The sequence below is a fragment of the Sus scrofa genome, chromosome X (assembly GCF_054392235.1).
Source record: "Sus scrofa isolate SSC_HxYL_T2T_F1_AM1 chromosome X, Sscrofa_HxYL_maternal_Yorkshire_Landrace_v2.0, whole genome shotgun sequence".
NCBI classification, from domain to species: domain Eukaryota; kingdom Metazoa; phylum Chordata; class Mammalia; order Artiodactyla; family Suidae; genus Sus; species Sus scrofa.
In genome coordinates this window covers 19,596,347-19,618,778 of record NC_139401.1, presented here as the reverse complement: position 1 = coordinate 19,618,778, position 22,432 = coordinate 19,596,347, and the positions used below count along the sequence as shown (strand labels likewise).

At 45.8% G+C, this 22,432-nt stretch overlaps 1 protein-coding gene across 20 annotated transcripts in view; it reads left to right on the top strand.

Annotated features, from left to right (window-relative positions):
- SH3KBP1 (SH3 domain containing kinase binding protein 1) overlaps nucleotides 1-22,432 on the top strand; it is a 343,775-nt gene that overhangs the window by 253,875 nt on the left and 67,468 nt on the right. For all 20 annotated transcript variants that reach the window (XR_014835801.1, XR_014835802.1, XM_013985983.3 and 17 more), the window contains one exon: nucleotides 12,555-12,662. Coding sequence is in view for 18 of the 20 variants with exons in the window: in XM_013985983.3 (XP_013841437.2) it covers nucleotides 12,555-12,662 (108 nt within the window). In the remaining 2 variants the exon portion in view is untranslated. The remainder of the gene's footprint in view (nucleotides 1-12,554; nucleotides 12,663-22,432) is intronic.

Sequence of the window (22,432 nt, the reverse complement as noted above, 5' to 3'; positions counted from 1 at the left end):
TACCACAGTCCTGTTTAACATTTGGCTTGTTTCTGGGTTTTTCCCTATTTTGGATCATGTTGCACGCAGCCATCACCTTGTTTGTAAATCCCTGTGTACATAATTCTTTCTGCGACTTTCTGCTACTTGTGTAACCTTGGGCAAGCTGCTCAGTCTTTCTGAGCCTTGGTTTCCTCATCTGTGAAATGGGCATGATAACAGTACCTACCTCCTGAGGTTCGAAAGTTTCAGCGAGTTAAAGAAGGCCAAGCACTTAGCATGCCGGGCTCATAGTAAGTTCTGTATAAATGTTAGCGGTTGTTATTATTTCCTGATGGTGCATCGCTAAGTCTCCTGCTGCCTCCGTGCCTTTTCAAGGCATTTAAGTGGCGTTCTGAAAGATGGTACCCATTTAGTCTCCCCCGCCAGCAGCGCGTGAGAATGTTTCCTTTTCCTTGTCATCCCAGGATATCATCATTCTTCCTAATCTCTGCTAATCTGATGGATGTTTGCATTTTTTAAAATGATTACTCAAGTTGAAAATTGTATGTGTCATTTTCCAATTGATTTTTATAAAAATACCTTATATTCATGACATTAACCTGTCATCTTTCACATTACAAATGTTTTTTTCTTGGTTTATGACTCATAGAGATATTTAAGAAAATGTCATTAAAAATAAATAGCTTTTAGAATTAGAATTTCCCCATTTTATGCCTAACTACATAGTGCAGTAAAATTCATCCTTTTAAGAATAGTTTTACTTCAGGCTTTTCTATCTTAGGCCTAGTTAGAAAGGGTAGCTAGCTATTAAATGCATTCCTTTTCTGCCCTCCTTAGGGCTTTCAGAGGTTCTATTTAAAGCTTCTACCGTACACTATTTTTTTTTTTATAGCAGCATTCAGAGAACCCCAGAGATTCTGCACAGATGTATACAGGGATCCTTATCCTCCAGACCAGGGATTGGCAAACTTTTCCTGTGAAGGGTCAGAAAGTAAATATTTTATATTTTATGGTCTATACAGTATCTATCTCAATTCTGAAAAGCAGTCATAGGTGTCAATGAATGAGTGCGGCTGAATGCCAATAAAACTTTATTTGTAGGGGTTCCCATTGTGGCTTAGTGGTTAACGAATCTGACCAGCATCCGTGAGGACCCAGGTTTGATCCCTGGCCTCGCTCTGTGGGTTAAGGATCCAGCATTGCTGTGAGCTGTCTCTGTGGGTTAAGGATCCAGCATTGCTGTGAGCTGTGATGTAGGTTGCAGATGTGGCTTGGATCCTGCGTTGCTGTGACTGTGGTGTAGGCTGGCAGCTGTAGCTCTCATTTGACCCCTAGCCTGAGAACTTGCATAGGCCACAAGTGTGGCCCTAAAAAGCAAAAAAAAAAAAAAAACCCAAAACAAAAAAACCACCTTTATTCGTGGACACTTAAATTTGAATTTCCTATAATTGCCATATTCCTTGAAATATTAGTCTTTTTTTTTTTTTTTTTTGTCCTTTTAGGGCCGCACAAGCAGTATTTGGAGGTTCCCAGCCTAGGGGTCAATTCAGAGCTGCAGCTGCCAGCCTACACCACAGCCTCAGCAACACCAGATCCTTAACCCACTGAGTGAGGCCAGGGATCAAACCTGCATCTTCATGGATACCAGTCAGGATCGTTAACTGCTGAGCCACAATAGGATGTCCAGTCTTTTGATTTTTAAAAACCATTTGAAAATGTAAAAAAACTCTCCTTCACTTGAGCGCTTTAGAAATAGATAGCAGACCATTTGGCCCTTGGACTGTACTTTACTGGCCCTTAAAATAGAGTATCTAGAAACAGACCCATACATATACAGCCAAGTAATTTTCAACAAAGATGCAAAGAAAATTTAAGAAAAAGAGGATAATCTTTTCAAGAAATGGTATTGGTACAATTGAACATCCATAGGCCAAAAAAAAAAAAAAAAAAAAGAACCCTAACCTATATTTATTTTATGCCAGAATTAACTCAAAATGGACCACAAATCTTCATTTAAGACAAAAAGTTATTTATAAAAACATGGGAGAAAAAAAGCTGTTAGAGAATGACACCAAAAGCACAGTCCATGAAGAAAAATCTACTGCATGGAACTTTGGCAAAATTAAAAAACTTTTTTCCGCTGCAGAGATACTGTTGACAGAATATTATTGGTTGGTCTGTTTTTCTTCCAAGGCCATGTGAGCCCCAGTGTTTAGTGAATAATAATTGCATGAATTTCAAGGCCCTTGTCTTTGGTCTGAGTCTTCCTGGAAATACACTTTGTACTGCAAGATTCGAATCTCCCATAGCAGAGCCTTTCCCTTCCCCCCACCACTGTACCCCGATTCCCCCTTATCCCCAAAGGTGGCACACTAATGTCGCCATACTGCACCAGTCAGGCCTGACTCAGCTGAGCTGCCTCAGGACCAAGCTTTGACCTGGGAATTGTATTTTTCACTCACTGCTCAGGCCTAGAAGCTAAAATTTGCTGTATATAAAAAGACTCCAAACAAGTTTTTATGCCAAGGAATAAATTTTCCTAATAGAAACACTTAGGAGAAACATAGATTTGTCTCGCGGAAAAAAAGGGAGATAGAAGGTGAGAATTTACCAATTGCTGCTGCAAATGGCTTGGATGTTCTTGACCTTCATCGTGACCATGGCCACGCCCTTTGTTTCATGTTCCTTCCTGGTGCTTATTTGTGAAATGGAGACTCCCCCGCCCTCACCCAAACAGCCTTTTTTGTGTCTCTTAGAGGTGGTATAAGAGCTCAGAACATCTCCTAACACATAATAAAAGATGCTTTATAAACACCAGTGTCTTTGTAATGAAGCACAATTTTTTTATTACATCTAGTATCCTCTTAATGAAAGAAAAGCATGTATTTGGACGCGGAATCGGTATCGTTCTCTAAACACAAGTGAAAATGAAAACTGAGCTGTAGGATGCCTAGAGAGAAATTATGCCCTCAGCCAAAAGCTTTGTATGAGCTGAAGGCGCCATTAGAAACAGCTTCTAGAATTGAGTAGTAAGCGGTCCTCTCAATATAAATGATGTTAACAGGTAGAAAATGAGAAGTTTTTATGGAAAAATACTCTTACATAATTTGACATGCTTGGTTATATGTAAATGGACAGAATGCAAAAGTGCTACCTTTAGGATTTGCGTTTTGTGTGTATGGCTTGTTCACGTGCCCTCCGCCGTCATGTGTTAATATTTCTGATCATTCTTCTTTTTTGGCCGCACGCAGGGCACGTGGAAATTTCTGGGCCAGGGATCAATCCCAAGACACAGCAGTGACAACGCCAAATCGCTAGGCCACCAGGGAATTCCCTCTCTGATCATTCTTAAAGCCAGGTTTCAGAGGAAAGGCCCTCTTTGCAAACAGCTTTTCTCATGGTTACTGATTTTTGAAGCAGACGTATGGGGGTAGAAAATCTTTCATTCTACTATTAGGGAGAAAAAGGCTGAAAGCATAAACATTTCCTGCAACTTAAGATTGTATAAGCTGCAAATCAATAATGAACTCAGTAAGCAGTTCTTGTGTATTTGTTGTGACAAACTATACAGCTATGTCCCATAGCTCCAGGAGATGCCCAAAGTGACTGATGACCCTGGAGTTGGGCCAGTATGGCAGCATCTGTCGGGTGCCGCTCCCTGTCAAGGCTCCAGATAGAAGCATCTTTTTCTTAGAGGGAAACACTCTGTGAACACTGAGGCCTTTGGGCTTCTGCTCTGGGTTGTCTCCTATTAAAGTCCCCTCGGGCCTTCCTGCGTCCTGCCTGCCTGCCTGCCTTTCTTCAGGCCCGTGAAAGCTCTGTTCTCTTTCTGGGGACTGAGATTTGGTTGCAGTTTTTCTTCTCATTTCTTAGTGACATCTGGACTCAAAGGTCATTTCTGTAGCATTTCCTAACCAGTGTGCCCTGAGCGGGTTATATAATAGGACAGTGACCCCCTCAGCTCTCCTGGATGCATGCAGAGGGCCTTAGGTGGGGAGAACCACCACAACCCACCCCCAGGTCGAAGGCCCCCAACCATCAGGCCCCCTGTAGCATGTCTTCAAAATATTATCACTTTATAGATGTGCCCTTATCTGGAAAATGTTGGGTGGCACTAACTTACTGCATATATTTAACTTTTCCGTATAAAGATGTTTAACACTGACTCTGCTTTTCCTCAGGGAACATTCCACCTTCATTGTTAGCAAATGATGTATATGACTAGCAAGGGAAACTCCAGGATAATTAAAAGCCCTTGTATGTATCTTCATTTCAGAAATTCTTTCTCTAGGACTCCTTTTGGGACTTGGCCCTTGAAATAGCTCCGACTTTTAAAGATAGAGCTTAAAGTTTTATTCTATCTGGAATAAAATAAATTCATTCCAATTAAAGAAACAATCTTTTCCAGTGAGAATATAACGTCTGGTTGTGGCCATGGTGGAGTAAAGGGTATTAGACTTACCCTCCTGCCAGAGACAACTTTAAAATTGGACAAAATACATGAACCAGCTTTTTTTTAGGCATCAGACAATGCATAAGGATATGATCCTTAAGAGAAGGAAAGCATTAAAGTGAGTTCCACAGCAACCCTGGCTTTTTGCCTGGGGGCACTTTCTAAATTGCTGCACTGGGCACCAGAGCCCAAACACAGAGCTCATTGCCTAGAGGAAACAGAGATTGTGACTCAGGGCTGCCAAGGTGGTTGGAATTTTCAGGGCAGGGAATTGCAGAGAAGCCAGCAGTGCCAAGAAAGAACTGAAGTCTCTATGTAGGGAGGTCCCTTGAATCTTTGTCTAGATACTAAGCTGTGCATCAATAGGGCAAGCTTCTACCAGGCAGAAAATAAATACGGGGACGGGGGTGTGCGAGTGGGCTGTGAGCTGAGTGGATATCCCAGAGATCACCAGCGGTGAGAGATGCTGGAGTTCTGGCCAAGCGGAATAGAGAAACTTTGCTCAACACACTTGGCATCCAGTTGACAATCCAGAAAAGTCAGCCGTGGGAATAGCGCTACCCTAGACCCACCCTAAATGAACCCTAAAACCAAGCTGATCTGCAAGTGACACGCCCACCATAATGAAACTTCAGTCTTGCAAGGAAGACAACACAATTCAGTCCCTCAACAATGTGGCGTGCGTGGTTGGTGGGAACAGTACAGTCACAAATTCCCAGATGTATGCAGATGGAAGAAAACTTGAGGTATGATATGGTGAGCTTGTACAAGACATGGGGTCACTTCTGGTAGTCCTCAGGCATCAATGCATGCTTCAGTTATGGAATCAATATCGACATGATCAAAAGGAAGCTCAGTTACTGTTTTTTGTGTGTTGCTCAGCCAATTGTTTGTTACCAGTTATTCAGTATGTAAAATGAAAAAGTCAGAAGTTAGCATAGCAAAGCATCTAAGTTATTGCTCAACACAAAGTTGGAATTTTCCTTTTCTTTTTACAAGTAGATGCTTTCTTTTTTGGTCACACCCTCTCAGTATCCCAAATCAGTGAATGACTGCCTAATCCTCACTCATCCGGGATGTTGGCATTTGGACTGTGACATTTTCTTGAGTGGGCTTGTCCTTGGGGCAGTCCCCTTGGCTGCTGTCATTAACTCTGGTCTGCCAGGTATTTCTTCTGATGCTGAGAGAGACCCTAGTTCTCTTTTTCCTGGTCCCTCATAACACGTGGTGTTGATGATCCTGCTGGAGTAACTGACTTATGGGATGTTGGAAATTTGGAGCAGAAATCCCAGCCATGCAGAATAATTGCATCTCTTGGGGAGGCGTTAACAAGCAGAGGCAGAGCTGAATGCTCCTGGGCTCCAGCTTCCGTGGGGCTTCCTCTCAACAGCCCCCCTGAAGCTCCAGGCAGGAGGCATTCATTAGTAGATATTAAACAGCACTTTTCATACTGCCGGTGAGATGCTGAGGGTGTGATGCCCTCTTGGGGCACTCAGGCTCACTTGACAGCCACACTGAAAGCGTACAACCCTCACGTTCTCCTCGAATGATATTTCAGTCGTCAGAGAAGGTCGTGAAAAACAGCCACACTGAATGATTCCTGCAAAATCGGTACTAGGAAGTGTGGCGACAGCTGACCACCAGGAGAGGGGACCAAGCAGAGTGCCTTTTTTTTTCATGCGGACCTTTCTTTTTCTGGTGAATCCATTTTCATCTTTTCATGTGGGGGCTTGATACAGTGATTCCGGAGCTGTGCGTTCCTGTCCAAACTCAAAGAGGACATGGATGATGTCTGAGAAAATGTGACCTACCTCTTGAAGGTACTTTTTAAGCTGTTACCACAGTTATGAACAAATAATAAAGTCAATACAGACCAACAGGTGAGCCTGATTTTATAGATGGTGCTTTCTTGTATAGTTAATCTAGACCTGCCTCCGCCTCATTCAACTTGACCTCACTTCTTATGTTTGAAAATTGAGAGAAGTAGATGAGTAGTCTGGAGGGAGACTGGGCCATCCATCAGTTCATCCATTTGGCTGACAGATATTCATAATCAGACCTTGCCAGGCACAATATGGTAGGCATTAGAGGTATAAAGATAAGACCCTTTGTTTTCAAGGAGCTTACCATTGTTGAGAGCCTCGATGCTCGAAATGTGGTCCAGCAGCACTGGCAGCACCTGGGAACCTGTGTGAACTGCTGAATTTCTGACCAGCCCCAGACCTGTTGAATTGGACTTGACATGTTCACAAGATCCCTGCTATATGTGGATAGTATGCACATTAGCATTTGAGAAGCACTGGTCTGAGTCATTGGTTCTCAGTCAGCACGTTGGAAGGACCTAGGAACCTTTAGAAAGCACTGATTTCTCGGTCTCACCCCCCAGGAATTGTGACTTAATTGGTGTGGGACGTAGCCCCAAGTGATTCTCAAATAGGCACCCAGCTTTGAGAGAGACGCTGGTCTAAGATGTGCTTTGCACTCTTGACAAAATGGAGCCCCAAATGAAGTGTGGCCAGATTTTACAATTTACAAGCCAGATGGCAAGTTTATCTTCTTTTTTCTTTCTTTTCTTTTTTTTTTTTTTTTAGGGCCGCACCAGCAGCATATGGAGGTTCCCAGGCTAAGGGGTCCAATCGGAGCTGTTGCTGCCAGCCTGCGCCACAGCAACGCCAGATCCGAGCCACGTCTGCAGCCTACACCACAGCTCACGGCAACGCTAGATCCTTAACCCACTGAGCGAGGCCAGGGATCAAACCTGCAACTTCATGGTTCCCAGTCGGATTTGTTTCTGCTGGGCCACAATGGGAACTCTGCAAGTTTATCTTTTCTAAAGATCCAAGGTGCCTAGATGAGAGACAGACACAGCCGAGTCACGCCGACAGGTTGGATGTCAGGGAGTGGTTCTCAGATGGTCCCTGACATGAGAGCCATGTGAAGTGGTGGAGTGCTCCTGCCACACTCCCCAGGGCCCCTCTAGCAGGATGGAGCAAATTAAGGCATGACATTGAGACACTGAGGTCTGGGCCAGCCTCCCTCCTCAGACACACCCTGGGCCCTCCAAGTGTGTGAGCTGCTGCCAAGGGGTTTCACTGGATGACGGCTCTGAGTCACATGACAGATGCATGTGTGCTTAATTAAGACGCTTTCCTAGCCTTGTGATCCCTCAGCATCTCTGGGACCCGCCCCTAGAATCATAGTAATGACAACCAGCAGCAGCAGCAATTGTGTTGCTCTTTATACTCCAAACATCTTTTCCTGTGCATCAAGAAACTGAGACCCGGAGTTTTTACCACTAAGGACCACTTGAGTCTCAGAGAGCCCAAGTTCACTCTCTTCCTCCTTTCTCTGCGCTATCTTGGCTCACCTGAGATAATGCAGACATAGAGGTTGGAAGACAGCACACCTAAGGCTCTGTGTATTCATTCCTTAAACGGAAACAGCATCATTTGCATTTCGTAAGGACAACTCTATTTTACTCTGATACCTGCCTGGTGATGAGGCATAGAGAAACCACTCTGACAACTGAATCATAGAAGAGTGAACATTCTAGTTCAGAAATAGAATTCTTTCCATACTCTTTGACTCGTGATAAGGGTCGAGGTCTACTTTCCTCTGCTTGCATGCGAATAGATCTTATTTGTAATCATCAGCGTTCTGGCAGCTTTCATCCACATGCTGATCTTTTCTGCTTGCCCGCTGCAAATTCCCACCTCATTTAAAGACCGTCCCCTCACCTGCACAAACTGCCCTTTCCTCATCCTTATTGGAACCTCAGAATCCACTAGAGTGGCTGTCTTCTTGGGTCATGCTAGATAGGCCTGCGGTGTAGTTATTAATAGTATCCTTGGTTTAGAAATACATTCCATGGTCACTCTAAAATCTTCCAGCATTTTGACCACACAGCCTCTCTCCTTGGTGCTCAGCTACGGCCTCTTTCCTGCCCTTACCCACCTCCTGCCTTGGGGACATCCCCTCCACCCTGATGACATTCTGGCCTCAGAAGTCGTTGACCTCCATTTTGCCCCGTCACCCATGGGTGCCATCTTGCCTCACCTCACATCCCTGGCTCTTTGGCAGAGGTTGGTTGGGAGCCTCCTGGGAACCAGGCATTGCCTTCGCTATAAATGCCCATTCTTGAATATTCTTTTCCAGGACTCCAGCTACCCACTCTCCCTCCTCCCTGCTTTCACATTTGGTCATCCCACCCTTCGCCTTTCCCATTGTCTTGATTCTCGCCCTTGTTCTGCCCTTTCTCTTGGTCCCACTTGTTTTCAGTCCAGCCTAGCACTCCAGCCGGTGTTTCTGTGCCATATTGATCCACCGCGTCTGCCTCTCCCACTAGGCTCTGAGCTAGGCAGCCCCAGAAGGACACGATGATTGTCTTTTTTCCCCTGAATTCCTCTCCTGTTCTGCATGTTTTAGGTCCTCATTAAATAAATTGAATCAACTGCTCTTTTACACTTAGGGAAGCGGAGCCCTCATAGAAATAATTCTCTCTTCATCTCTGCCACCAAAAGCCGGTTCTTTTGTCTGGTTTGTTGAAGAGGACTTATTTTCCCTTCTCATTTTACTGTCAAAATTTGTCCTGTTTCCCTTAAATTAGCTTCTCTTGCTAGGGGGGGAAAAAGTCTCACTTCTCTAAATCTCTGTCCCACTTGAGGCATCTTGACCCTGCGGCTATTTTCTGTCCTGCAGCAGACTCCCTTTTCACTTTCCTTAGTCTTCTAAGTCACAAGGGCAGTTTTCTTTTTCGAAGGTACTTAATTTCATCTCTGAGCCTTGTACTTGTTCTTATACCAGTCGGAACAATTAGACATATTGTGTTCTACCTTCATGCTTTTCCTCTTTTACCTCGAATCCTGCAATGATTAGCACTGTTAATGTTTTCTTTAAAAAGCAGAACATAAATGAGCCATCCGAGCTATTCACCACTGATGGGAAGTGTCATAAATATAATGTCATCTGCACTGTTTTCCCCTGTAGGCGTCTGTAAGTTCTAAAGTTAAGCTGGATAGGCTTTTGCTTATTAAAATTTTCTTGCTTGTTTTTCTCATGGATGAAGCAGAAGGCTTCATTGCAGTGGTTCTGGGGTTACTGCTTGTGTAAGGGTAATGGGTAACATGGATTTGTACCATTTAGAAAGTTTGAAAGAAAGCCTTTTTTAAAATACAGCACTAAATAATATTTGAGTGCCTTGTATGGACATAGTTCTGTATCGGATGATCTGAAATGGATGTGGAGAGCAGTGCTCACAGAAGCAAACCCTTCACACATGAAAAGATTTAAGATTATTTGTAAAGCTGTTAATGATTCCTCGGTATTGGAACTCTTGGTGGAGATCTGTTGTCAAAAAAGGACCTGGTAGGAGTCCCCTTTGTGGCTCAGTTGTTAACGAACCCCACTAGGATCCATGAGCATGCAACTTTGATCCCTGGCCTCGCTCAGTGGGTTAAGGATCCGGCGTTGCTGTGAGCTATGGTATAGGTCGCAGATGCAGCTCGGATCTGGCGTGGCTGTGGCTGTGGTGTAGGCCGGCGGCTACAGCTCCGATTCAACCCCTAGCCTGGCAACCTCCATATGCCATGAGTGCAGCCTTGAAATAGCTAAAAATAAAAAGAGGACGTGTGTGTGCACGCACACGTGTGTGTTTCACACAAATCTCTAGGCTCCCTGGAATTAGGGATCGTGTTCTTTTGCATGTTTAATGTTTGGTGCCTACAGAATGAACTTAAATATATTTTAGATTTAATAGATATTTGTTGAATGGAATGTCGTGAAATGCAGATTAACACAGTTCTCAGTGTTTGGGAAAAGATAAAGGTTTCATTAGTCACTTTCCTAAATGTGATCTTCAAGTTGAGTTTTGAAGATGAGAAGGATGTGTCCAAAAAAAAAAAAGGAGGAAAAAAATTATGCCAGGTATTTCCTCAGAAACAGAGGCTCTTGTTTGAACGACTTAATTTCTAAGGATTAGGAGTAAAGAAATTCCGCCTGAACTCCTTTGTAAGTTTTCCCACTGTTGTTGATGACATGATAGTTTCTCAGGGTTGGAAGAACCTCAGAAGCCATCACATTCTGCCGCCACCACCCCTGTTTGTGAATCTCTTTCTTTAGGGACAGATGCTAGATTGTTGAGGAGGTGATATGATGTGAGCAGGACCGGAATACTTCCATGATTTCTCATTGTCATTTTCCAAGAAAGACAAGCATTCTTTTATGTTGTAACCCTTTTGAACCTGGCTTTGTACTGGGTAGATCTGAACTTTGATGCTTCACGTGTTTGTTTTTTAGTGTTGGCTGGGGCTGGAACTTACAGTATGATCAAGGACCCTTTTCCCAAACCCACGTTCTCTTCTAAAGGGTCACTCTGTCCTGGTGACAGATTCCACTGGGGGAAGAGAAAGCGATGAGGTGAACCCTGTGTTAACGTAGGCAGAATCCTCACAGGTTGAGGTAGAGGCCATCTCGCCCTGTAGTAATGCAGTCTTGGACTGCAGAAGATCACAGAAGTCAGGTTAGAAAGTCTTCATTGATGCCACAAATACTTATTTTATCAGTTATGGTCCAGTGGGCGGGGGTGTAATGGTAACACACTCAGATGTGTTTCTCACTTTGCTGGAATGGATGCTCCAGCAAGGCACACGTGAGTCACATAAGCCATGGCCCACTAGGGGCGTATCGCCAGGCCCTGGGCCACCTGCACATCTACTTCTTGAGCCCTCCCGGCCCCTTCCCCAACCCCACTGTTCTTGTGGAAGACCATCAGTTTGTCTCCATAGGCCCTGAGCAGGAATTGCTCACTTGCTTGAGCATTTATTTTAAAGGTCCTCTGTGTTACCAGCATTTTTTTTTTTTTTTTTGGAAAGCCTTCACTCATTTCAGGCTTTAGCTGGAAGCTGTTGATCAGAGTCTCAGAATTGGGTTTTTGCTCAAGGATGTATACTTAACAGTGCTGTGTGTATTGTACATACACTGGGAAGGAAGAAGTGCCTGAGTGAAGAGGTTTACAGCAGGCTAGATGCATCTGGGATTGGGTTCGGTTAGAAATGGAATTGGACCCACAGGGCAAATCCAAGATGTATTACCAAACTAGAGCAACCCGTAGGACACGGGGAAAACTGGAAGTGGTTCTGTGGCATGAGACTGAGGACCTGGACAAACCGTGAGGCCATGAGGCTCAGGATGGACCTTTGCCAAGGCTGAGCTCTTGCACTCTCCCTAGCACTTGGCCCAGAGTAGGTGCTCAGTGCACGTTGGGCAGCTGAATGAACAGAATCGAGATTATTCAAAAGCAAGCAGTTTTGCTCTGGAAGAATGAATAAATGTATTCATGCATTTAGTAAGCAAACATTCAGTTCTGTAAAGTGGGGGAAGAGCTTTTTGTGATGACAGCTGTGCCCCATCAGCATGGAAAGGAGAAGGTACATTAATGAGCTTACATAGGTTGTGATTTTTCTTATGCTTGGGTGACTGTCGCAAAGCCCTTCTTAATTTCGACAAGCTTTGTGACAGGCTAATCAAAGAGAACACTTGTGCATATCATGTTTTCTAAACCCCTTTTGCAGTTAATGAAATAATTTTATTTCAGTAAAATTAAAATGAAGAAAATACATATTCTCCTATCTTGGAGGGGGGGAGAAAGATCTTACTGATCCAGTGCATCTAAAAGCAGCCCTGGAGTTCCTGTCATGGCTCAGAGGTTAACGAACCCCGATTACCATCTTTGAGGACTCGGGTTCGATCCCTGGCCTTGCTCAGTGGGTTAAGGATCCGGCATTGCCATGAGCTGTGGTGTAGGCCGGCAGCTACAGCTCTGATTGGACCCTTAGCCTGGGAACCTCCATATGGCGCGGGTGCGGCCCTAAAAAGACAATAAATAAATAAATAAATAAATAAAATAAAAGTAGCCCTGAGTTTTGAGTCATTGCTGGCAGCTCTAGCACACTTAAGCTTATTCTCCCATCTGACTTTGGGGTTTGTGCTGATTTCGTCTTAGTAAAACCATTGATGGTGGTGGCCTCAAGGACAAGGCCTCCGTTCTCTAGAAAGGATGTCAGACCTCTCCGTAGGGTGCTTATGGACCCCGTTTCTCACGCTCCACTCTCCTCTTTCCCAGGACTGCATCGACGTAGGCTGGTGGGAAGGAGAGCTCAACGGCAGACGAGGCGTGTTCCCTGATAACTTCGTGAAGTTACTTCCACCCGACTTTGAAAAGGAGGGGAATGTAAGTTTCCATGGCTTGAATCTCAGTAAGCCACGTGCTGTCACAGTTGTGGTTTCCGAGACGGGGCTCGGAACGTGGGGTGGGGGAAGTTGGTGGTTGAAGAGCCCTGGCGTTTTAGTTTGGACCCAAGTTCTGAGCCCTTGGCTGCCCCATCCCTGGTGTGTATGAACAAGTCCACTGACTTCCGCAAGCCTCCGTTTCCTCATCAGTGAGCCTTATTCTAGGGTTGTTACATGAATAAACAAGATAATGTGTGAGAAGCATTTGGTGCAGTACCTGGCACCCAAATAAATGGCAAGAACATTGGGTGTTCCATTGGTAAGGGGAAGGCCTGCATCCTGCATAGCATGTCCTTGGGGTGGTGAAGTGGCCACTATTGTGGAAGTGGCTACAAAGCACATTGTTAAGCTGAGGATGCAGAGTGAAGCCTGCTAATCTTCCTAACTCGTGTGTGTGTGTGTGTGTGTGTGTGGGCATGCATGTGTATACATGTCCATATACGTACAAACATACACACACTCACACACATACACACCTATACACCTCTGATCCGTGCTTTCTTTCTTTGTGGGAACCCAGTTTATAATGCTGTGGTTTAAATGAACCAGTCCATCTTTGTTTGCCTCACTCCAGGTATATTGTTTCTCTGATGATGATGATGTAACAAGACCTTTCAACAAGTTAGAAGCACTTTACATTCTAAAGGGGCAGTGATTTGCTCTTTTCCAACCTGTTCTGTACCTCAGGGCTCTTTGCTCAGGCTTTCACATGACTTCTGCCCACCTGTCCCCACCTGCACTCTCTTCATGCCCAGGGGGGCTTTACTGCTGGACTGTGAACCTGACCTTGACCCATCGTCATTCCCACGGAGTAGAGGTTTAGGAAAGGTAGCTGCAATACTTGTGGACTGGTTGCCAGGGATACTAAAGAGCAATGATGGTGTATACACTACTTAGATGAACGGATATGATTGTTCACGGCACTAGATAGTGTCGGTACCTACCAAGATTATTGCCTGTAGCTCCTTAGATTAGTTTGAAGCCAAGGGCCACAGCTTTTAGGCTTTTTAATAGCTTGCTTTCTTTTATTGTTTAGCTGAATGATGTTCTTTTCCACATCTGTTATTCTAAGAATCAAGTTTGTTTCGGAGAATCTAGATTCTGCTTCCCAGTATTTTCGAGATCATTGAGACTTACTGCTTATCCTTGGACCACACTTTGTCAGCATCACCTGGAGCTTGTTAGAAATGCTGGGACCCCCAACCCTAGATCTGAAGCATCAGAACCTGCATTTTATCAGGATCCGTAGGTGATCTGTTTACGCATTACAGTTTGGGAAGCTCCAGTGTAGATGCAGTTCTCTAAGACATGCCAACCCTGCCTTCTTATTTCCAACCATATATTAGGAGGCGAATAAATTTGCAGAACAAAGAAGCGGTCACCATTCAATAAGGACATTTTCCACCAAGCAGAATCATTTGAGCCATTTTTTAATGACTTTTATTTTTTCCATTAAAGCCATTTTTATTGACAGTGATTGCAGTGGTGGGTTGTCATTTGACAGAATTTATCCCCGAGAAAAACAGACACTAACACTTAATGATGACTGTATAGTAAATGGTTTAAAACAGTAAGACACAGGAATGACGTTTGGCAAACATTTATAGAGTGTAGTGATTGTGACTCTACACTGCAGCCTTGAATAGACTTGGACTTGAATTCCGGCCCTGTCACTTCATGTCCAAGTTCACCTCACGGAGTGTATCCTCAGTTTACTCAGCCCTCTGTGCCTGCAGGTTCTGCATCTGTGGATTCAGTCAACCTTGGATCCAAAATGTTAAAAAAATAAATTTCAGAAAGTTCCTAAAGGTAAAGCTTGAATTTCTCCAAATCACTGTGCAATGACAACTATTGACATAGCGTTTACACTGTATTCATAACCATTTATGTGGCATTTACATTGTATTAGGTATTATAAGTAATCGAGAGATGACTTAAAGTATAGGGGAGACTGTGCATAGGTTATATGCAAACACTATCACATTTTATATGAAGAACTTGAGCATCTGCGGAGTTTGCTCTCTGTAGGGGGTCCTAGACCCAATCTCCCACGAATGCTGAGTGATGACTGTATTCTCATCTATAAAATTGCAAGAATAATCACACTGACCTTGTTAAACTGCGGAGAAGATTAACTGGGATGATGCATCTGAATTCCTTAGCACAGGGCCTGGTCCTTTGAGAACACTCCATACATGTTAACTATTCCAGCCTTTGTAATTGCTATTAGCACACGTGTGGGGAGAGTCCAGCTAAAATTGTGCGGGGGGTGGGGAGGAGGAGGGGGAGTTCCCGTCGTGGCGCAGCAGTTAACGAATCCAACTAGGAACCATGAGGTTGCGGGTTCCATCCCTGGCCTTGCTCAGTGGGTTAAGGATCTGGCGTTGCCGTGGGCTGTGGTGTAAGTCGCAGACGCGGCTCGGATCCCATGTTGCTGTGGCTGTGGTGTAGGCTGGCGGCTGCAGCTCCGATTGGACCCCTAGCCTGGGAACCTCCATATGCCACAGGAGCAGCCCTAGAAACAGCAGAAAGACAAAATAAAAATAAAAATAAAATGGTGCGGGAATGATAGAAATCTGACTTTAGTTCATCAAATCACCGCAGTTATCTTGGTGTCTTGGTGAACTTCCCTGGGAATTCAAATGCATCTTAAGAACTTTGATGACTAAAAAGAAATCTAGCGCTTTATAATGTGCATTCATAGAGACAAGTGAGTATAAGATGGCATAATCTTCATGTCATTTTGCATATTTGGGGAGGATCTGCTGCCTGGCAGTGGTGGTATATGTTGTTTCCCTCACTCACTCTGTTGGGTGGCGTCAGTGGGCTGGCTGCCATGCTGGTAACTGGGAAGTGAAGAGGGCACCTAACAGGCACTGCCCTTATGGGCTTAGAATGGATGGCAGGGAGCCACCCAGACTGCTCACTTCAACCTTCTCCCCAGTCTTTGCGAACCTGGTAAAAAGTGTTCACATCCGAATCATTTGGATGCAAGACCTCCGTGGTGACGCCTCGCCCTTTGGCTGAGGGATTTTAGCAAGCGCACCATCCTTCCAGACAGGTCCAGCCTTCTTGGCTCTGACCGAGGTGGTAAGATCATGCAGGCGAGGGTAAAATCTGGATAATTCCTTCACCAAATGGGCAAAGTCTGTGCTTGCCTACATTGCGGCACCTTGCCTTCTAGTCCCCAGTCGTATTTTCGTGGGGTGATAAATTCACTCGAGTGAGAGGCTCCATGGCATACTTTTCTAGAAGCTCTGCTCTGTTGCATAAGATGTTACCGGAGGACTCCCACTGAGAGAGTGAAGTTGTCAGTGATGAGTGGCCTCGGCTGGTTGCTCACTGAGGCATGCACGCTCTTTGCAGCCCGTGGGCATCTCTCCCACCCCAGACCAGCAGCCACTCTCTCTTTGATGGGTCTTTTAACCTTGTTCCTAAGAAGCAGAAAACTCAATTTTAGGGAAACAGTAGTTATACCTGTCAAACAGAGTAACACCTACAGCTGAGAAGTGATTGTATAATGTGACATTTAGCTTTCAGAAGATTCAAACTATTACATCCTTTTCATTCCCTCTGGCCTATAAAGCCAACTAACGTGCTTGGCATTGGTTGTTCTGCCAGCCTTTATTACTGCACCCAGGGTATGGGTGAGTTGGGGACAGCGTGACTGGAGAGGGGTCTGTTGTGTGCCGAATTGACTGCGTGAGGATGATTAGAATCATTAACACGAACACGCTGTGTGAGTGACAGAGACTGCAACCTTATTTTGCCATCGGCTTCAGCAGATGTCGTCTTGTCTTGCCAGTGGCTGGGGTTGCAGTCATTCACCCAGAAAAGAGGATGGTCCGTAATGATCAGCAGCAAATAGCAGTAGGCATCACGGAAGCGTTCTGATGAGGCTGGCATATTGTCTACCGGGGCACAGATTTGGGTGCTTAGTCCAAAGCCTTGTGGCACTCCTGGAGCTCTTTCTTTTTTTTTTTAAATTTTTAATTTTTTTAATTTTTTTTTTTTATTTTCCCACTGTACAGCAAGGGGGTCAGGTTATCCTTACATGTATACATTACAATTACAGTTTTTCCCCCACCCTTTCTTCTGTTGCAACATGAGTATCTAGACATAGTTCTCAATGCTATTCAGCAGGATCTCCTTATAAATCTATTCTAAGTTGTGTCTGATAAGCCGAGTGGGAGGGATCGGGAGCTTGGAGCTCTTTCTTGAGAGAGCTCAGCAGATTCTCTCTTCATGATGGCAAAGGCTTGGGGGCTTTGCCTCAAGAAATTCCCGGAGAGCACCCAGTCCATCTCTCTTGGTGCAGATTTGAGAGCAATTACGTAAGCTCCTTATGAGAAAACCTAGATTCAATGGCTGCCTGTTTATTTTGAGCCTGGACAAAAGAATTGAAGATCAGAAGGGAAAGATGAAATAGTCTGCGAGCTCTGATGAAGCAGCGTGCCTGCTCTGTCATCATGACTGGAGGAAAACGGGGAACTTGGACTCTCTGAACTACAGAAATGACATCTTACTGTCATTAAAAAAAAATAGAGCAGATATTCTGAAAGATGATGTTTCTGAAAGAAAGCATTTTAAGCAACTCTCAGGATCCAGGTCTTTTAAGAGAAACCACTGAAGTCACCAGAAAATGGTACTTTTCTAGTATGTAGCGGTAAGGGGGGCTCTTTTGAGTTTGCACCGTGCTGAGAACCGGGGCGTGGCTAAGATGCCCAGAGGTGTTTCCCTAGTGAATGCCCTACAGTGGAGGGTCTGCTTTAGCCTCAGGGACACAGAAACCTGCCATCAAAAAGCTCTAAGGATGCCTGGGATTGGGATGCAGGCTCGCCTTTGCAAACTCCGAGACTTACCCGGGGAGCAGGCTGCCAGCTTACTAATCGCAACAAGAACTGAAATGTCAGCCTGTCTGGGACACACGGGTCTGCCTGCCCTGGGCATTTGCTCCCCGTGGGCTTGCTTCTTTAGAAGCCAGATTCTACAGGAAAGCACATTTATGTGGTACTTTCTGAGAGAGCAAGGGATGAAAAGAAGAGGAGCTAGTTGTTCTCATGAAGGGTCTTGCAGACACAGTTTGAGGCCTCCTCATGCCCTGGAGGGAAGCATGAGCCAAGGGCGCTGTAGGGTTCAGCTAAGCCCAGATGATGCTGGAAAAAGCCCCGCACCTGTGGCCTCAGCAGCTCTCCATTCTTCTCTGTTTTCATGGCTGATCGGACCCTTCCTGTCCGTGGTCCTTCTCCAGACACATTGTGGTACCATCAAGTAGGTTTCCCACATTCTCCATTACAATTGAGTGCCAGCCTTAGTTGGGTAGTTGGGTTGGGTAGGAGTTTTGTAGGTTCCAAACTTTTTCAGGAAGGGCAGTCTCTCGCTTGATGCCCATAATGGCTAATCCACCATAGGTGAATTCACTGCTTTAACTCGGGCTACATTCTCTTCACCAAGTTCCTAAGAGACCACTTACCTCAGACCCCATCATCTGACAGTCTGGTTTATACTGCTGTCCTCAGCCACAATTTTCTTTGTTCCTAGTCACATCCTCCAGACTTTTGGGAACCACTCTTCTTTCTAATTTCTGAAGATGCCCAACGAATGAGTTCCCTGTTTTTAGTGTCCTCTCCTCCCCCAAAACAAAACAAATATGTGCTTATAATAAGCAGCATTATGAATAAAATTCACCTGTGATTTTTTTTTTTTTTTTGGTCTGTCCGTTTAATTTTCTGGGTCATGGAGTTGAACAAATCTGACTAGGAACCGTGAGGTTGCGGGTTCGATCCCTGGCCTCACTCAATGGGTTAAGGATCTGGTGTTGCCGTGAGCTGTGGTGTAGGTCGCAGCCACAGCTCAGATCCCACGTGGCTGTGGCTGTGGCTGTGCCATAGGCCGGTAGCCGTAGCTCCTATTCGACCCCTAGCCTGGGAACTTCCATATGCCACAGGTGCGGCCCTAAAAAGCCAAAAAAAAAAAGAAAGAAAATTTTCTGAGTCATTTCATGTGCAGAGATGGGGATTATCAAGGTGCTGATGTGGCCCCAGTATGTCCTAGGATGGAAGCCCAACTGCGTTTCCCACAACAGGCCTGGGTGGTGCGCCTTCTCCCTTCTCCGTTGGGCCTTACAGCCTGTGCTCTCCCACTCGAGCACCTCATTCAGATACTCTCGCCTGAAGTGATTCTCTCTCATCACGCCCTCCTAACTGTCATCTCTTTGGAGGCAGAGCCTGTGTCCCACGCTCCTCTTTCAGGGGCTCTAACCATGTGTGTCTTGGTCAATTCAGGTTGGTATGACAGAATACCATAGACTGGATGGCTTATAATCAACAGAAGTTTATGTCTCACAGTTCTGGAGGCTAGAAAGTCCAAGATTCGGCATCTGGTGAGGGCCCACTTCCTGGTTCATAGATAGCTGTCTTCTTGCTGTGTCTTCCTGTGGTGGAAGAGGGGAGAGAGCTCTCTAGAGTCTTTTTTGACAAGGACACGAATCTCATTCATGAGGGCTCCACCCTCATGACCTAATCTCTTGCCAGAGGCCCCATCTCCAAACACCACCACATTGGGGATTATGTTTCAACGTAAGAATCGTGTGTCCATTCAGTGGACAAACATTTAGTCCTTAGCAGCAAGCTTGCTATATGGTTAGCATTTGGGAATCGCTCGTCGTTTTGTGACAGGCTGTGCCTTCCCTTCCTTCTGTCCCTTGCCTCCCACTAGCTACTCTCTCCTGTAATAGTTTGAAAGAGGAGGAAGAGAAGGAGAGGCAGAAGAAAGCCAGATCCCTTGTCAGATGTCTCTTCCCAGACAAAGGGGCCCAGATCCATCCATCCATCCATCCATCCATCCATCTATCTAGATGTGAGGTCTGGGCATAGAATCCAGGCAGTGCTTTCAAGGTGGGGTAGGTGGAGTGAAGAGGGAAGCCAAGCCAACAGAGAGAACATCTGAGACAGAAACCAAATACCAAAGCCTGGGTGGGAGTTCCTATCGTGGCGCAGCGGAAACGAATCCAACTAGTATCTATGAGAATGCGGGTTCGATCCCTGGCCTCACTCAGTGGGTTAAGGATCCAGCGTTGCCATGAGCTGTGGTGTAGGTCACAGACACGGCTCGAATCCCGCTTTGCTGTGGCTGTAGGGTAGACCGGCAGCTGCAGCTCCGATTTGACCCCTAGCCTGGGAACCTACCTGTGCCGCGGGTGTGGCCCTAAAAAGCAAACAACAACAAGAAAAGCCTGGGTAGCTGTAGGCCAGCAGTCTAGATGAGCCCAGCCAAGAGGGAACCCGTGGATGTAGGCCACCAGGCCAGAAGCTAAGGAGAGGAAACTCAAGAGAGACCCTGCCCAGAGCAGGTTTTGGGGGCAGCTCTTGGGGAATCTCCTGGGTTGGGGACTCTGCAGGGTGCAGAGGGGCATAGCCCTAGACGCCCTCTTCAGTCATCACTAGTGACAGGAGAGAAAAGGGCAGAATGGAGGGCCCTCTGCATTTCTAGAGCCGTGAGGGGTGCCCTGGTCAGGAACTGTCCATCTGTGTTCCTCTCCAGCCTCATATCCAGACACCTCCAGAGCATTTAGCCAGATGTCTGGAGGAGGGTTTCGCAAGGCTCAAAATCAAGCTGAGATTTACTTTCCAAACCTTACCGTAGTCCTCTAACAAAGCCCCCTGGAAGGGTAGCCAGCCATCACGAGGACACTCCTCTGGTTATTTGCAACACATCGCATGTCTGGGGCCAGACCTCTGAAGGCAAACTGGCTTAAGAGGCCAAGCGGCCAATCGAAGGTCCTGCCAAGGAGGACAGTTGAGCCAGCGAACGAGCTCCTTCGCTTGGGACCAGCCAGGCTTGCCAAACACAGGGCAGAGTCATTTCGGAAATCCTGTAGCAGAAAGCACAACTTGCCTTCCTGCTATCGTCACCCCAGGACAGACAGCTCTGTGTCCTTCCTGCTAATAACAGTAGGCAATCACATCCCGCTCATATGTCCTTTGAAGGATGGTGTTTGCTTGTCTGTCCAAGCCGGCAGATCCACACACACAAGCCTGTGTGCCCTGCATGTGTGCAGCCATGAAAGGCTCTGCTCTCCTAGAAATGAGAAAATGTTAACCCTCTGGCTTTGTTAGGAACATGTTCACGTTGGCTCTTTTTTAATGAACTGCCACAATCTGGACACAGAGAGATGCGAGCTCTGGGCCTGTTTTAGCTACCGCCTAGCTCTTAACATGGCCCCTCTAGGCCTCAGTTTTCTCAGCATAAAGGGGACCCTTTGATCACTCAGAGCTCTAATGTCCTCTGTTCTTAGCAGCGACCTGCAAGTTGAGCAGGATGACGCCACCTGAGTTTGGAGCTGAAGTGTTTTATTTTCACCATGGAGGGAGGAGAATAAATAGAACAAGTGCCTCTAAAAAATTCATGACTTAAAATACTTGACTGAATTGAAAGGATGTTTCTGTCCATGCACCTGCAGGAGCTAGTTAATGCTGGTAAACTCAATAGAGAAAACGTTGATCTGCTGCTTAACCTGGAAAGTCAGGTATGTGATGTGCTCCTGCCTTTTTATTTGAGCCTCATGAGCTCCTGTGATGGATTTTGCTCCCAGTTTACCCAGTCTGTCTTCTTACTGCCCTGTCTTCCTGTGACAGTAAAAGAAAAAAAAATCATGTAAATACCTTATTAATCATGGGGGCTGTGGTCTAGAGCTACAGGGACCCCTGTTCCTGGCTTTTGTTTCGAATTACCTTAAAAGACGTCGCCTTTGAAAAACGTAACACCATGTTGAGGAGGCAGGAAGGCTAAGTGTGATGGAATCAGGGAATGCAGTCGGTCAAGGAAAAAAAAACAAAACAAAACAGGACAACTTGTAAACCTCCTCTGCTGCTAAGCAAAGCAGGCATCTGGCCAACATTGATCAGGTTTCTTTCCAAAGTGCCCCTTTGCCTCCGAAGCTGCCGGGGCTCCTGACACAACCTCACACCCCTGCCTCCTTTCTCTGCCATCCGAATGTGCGCCTGGCTCGGCCGCTTCTCCACGCGCTGTCAGTTGGCACAGCGATTCCCATCCCCTCTCCCTGGGTGGCCCTCTGCCCTTCCCTGTCACATTTTTTTTTTTTTTTTGTCTTTTGTCTTTTTAGGACCGCACCTGCAGCATATGGAGGTTCCCAGGCTAGGGGTCGAATCAGAGCTGTACCCACTGGCATACACCCTAGTCACAGCAACACAGGATCCGAGCCGCGTCTGCGACCTACACCACAGCTCCCGGCAACGCCAGACCCTTAACCCACTGAGCAAGGCCAGGGATCGAACCCACTACCTCATGGGTACTAGTCAGGTTCGTTAACCACTGCGCCACGACGGGAACTCCTGCCCTGTTGGGTTTTGTGTGTTTGCTACATCCCACATCTGAGACAACACTCAGGGCTTTTTTTTTTTTTCCTTTGCCCAGTCATCTTGGAAAATCTGATGACTTGTAATTGTCTTTTTTTATTTGTGGCCCTGTGGTTTGAGGCAAGGTCCCTGGGGGAACGGCCTCTGTAACCGGAGGCTCATGTGAACTTGGTTAGACAAATGTTCCAATGGCAGAGAGAGAGGAAGACCTCCGGGGAGTGGGCACTGTTGGGGCCTGGCTGGGAAGAATTAGGCCATGGGGTGTTGGCAGTTTTGCGCATAAGAAATTGCTCTGCTTCTGAGGTAAAGGAAGGTTCCTTGGCAGAGATCCAAT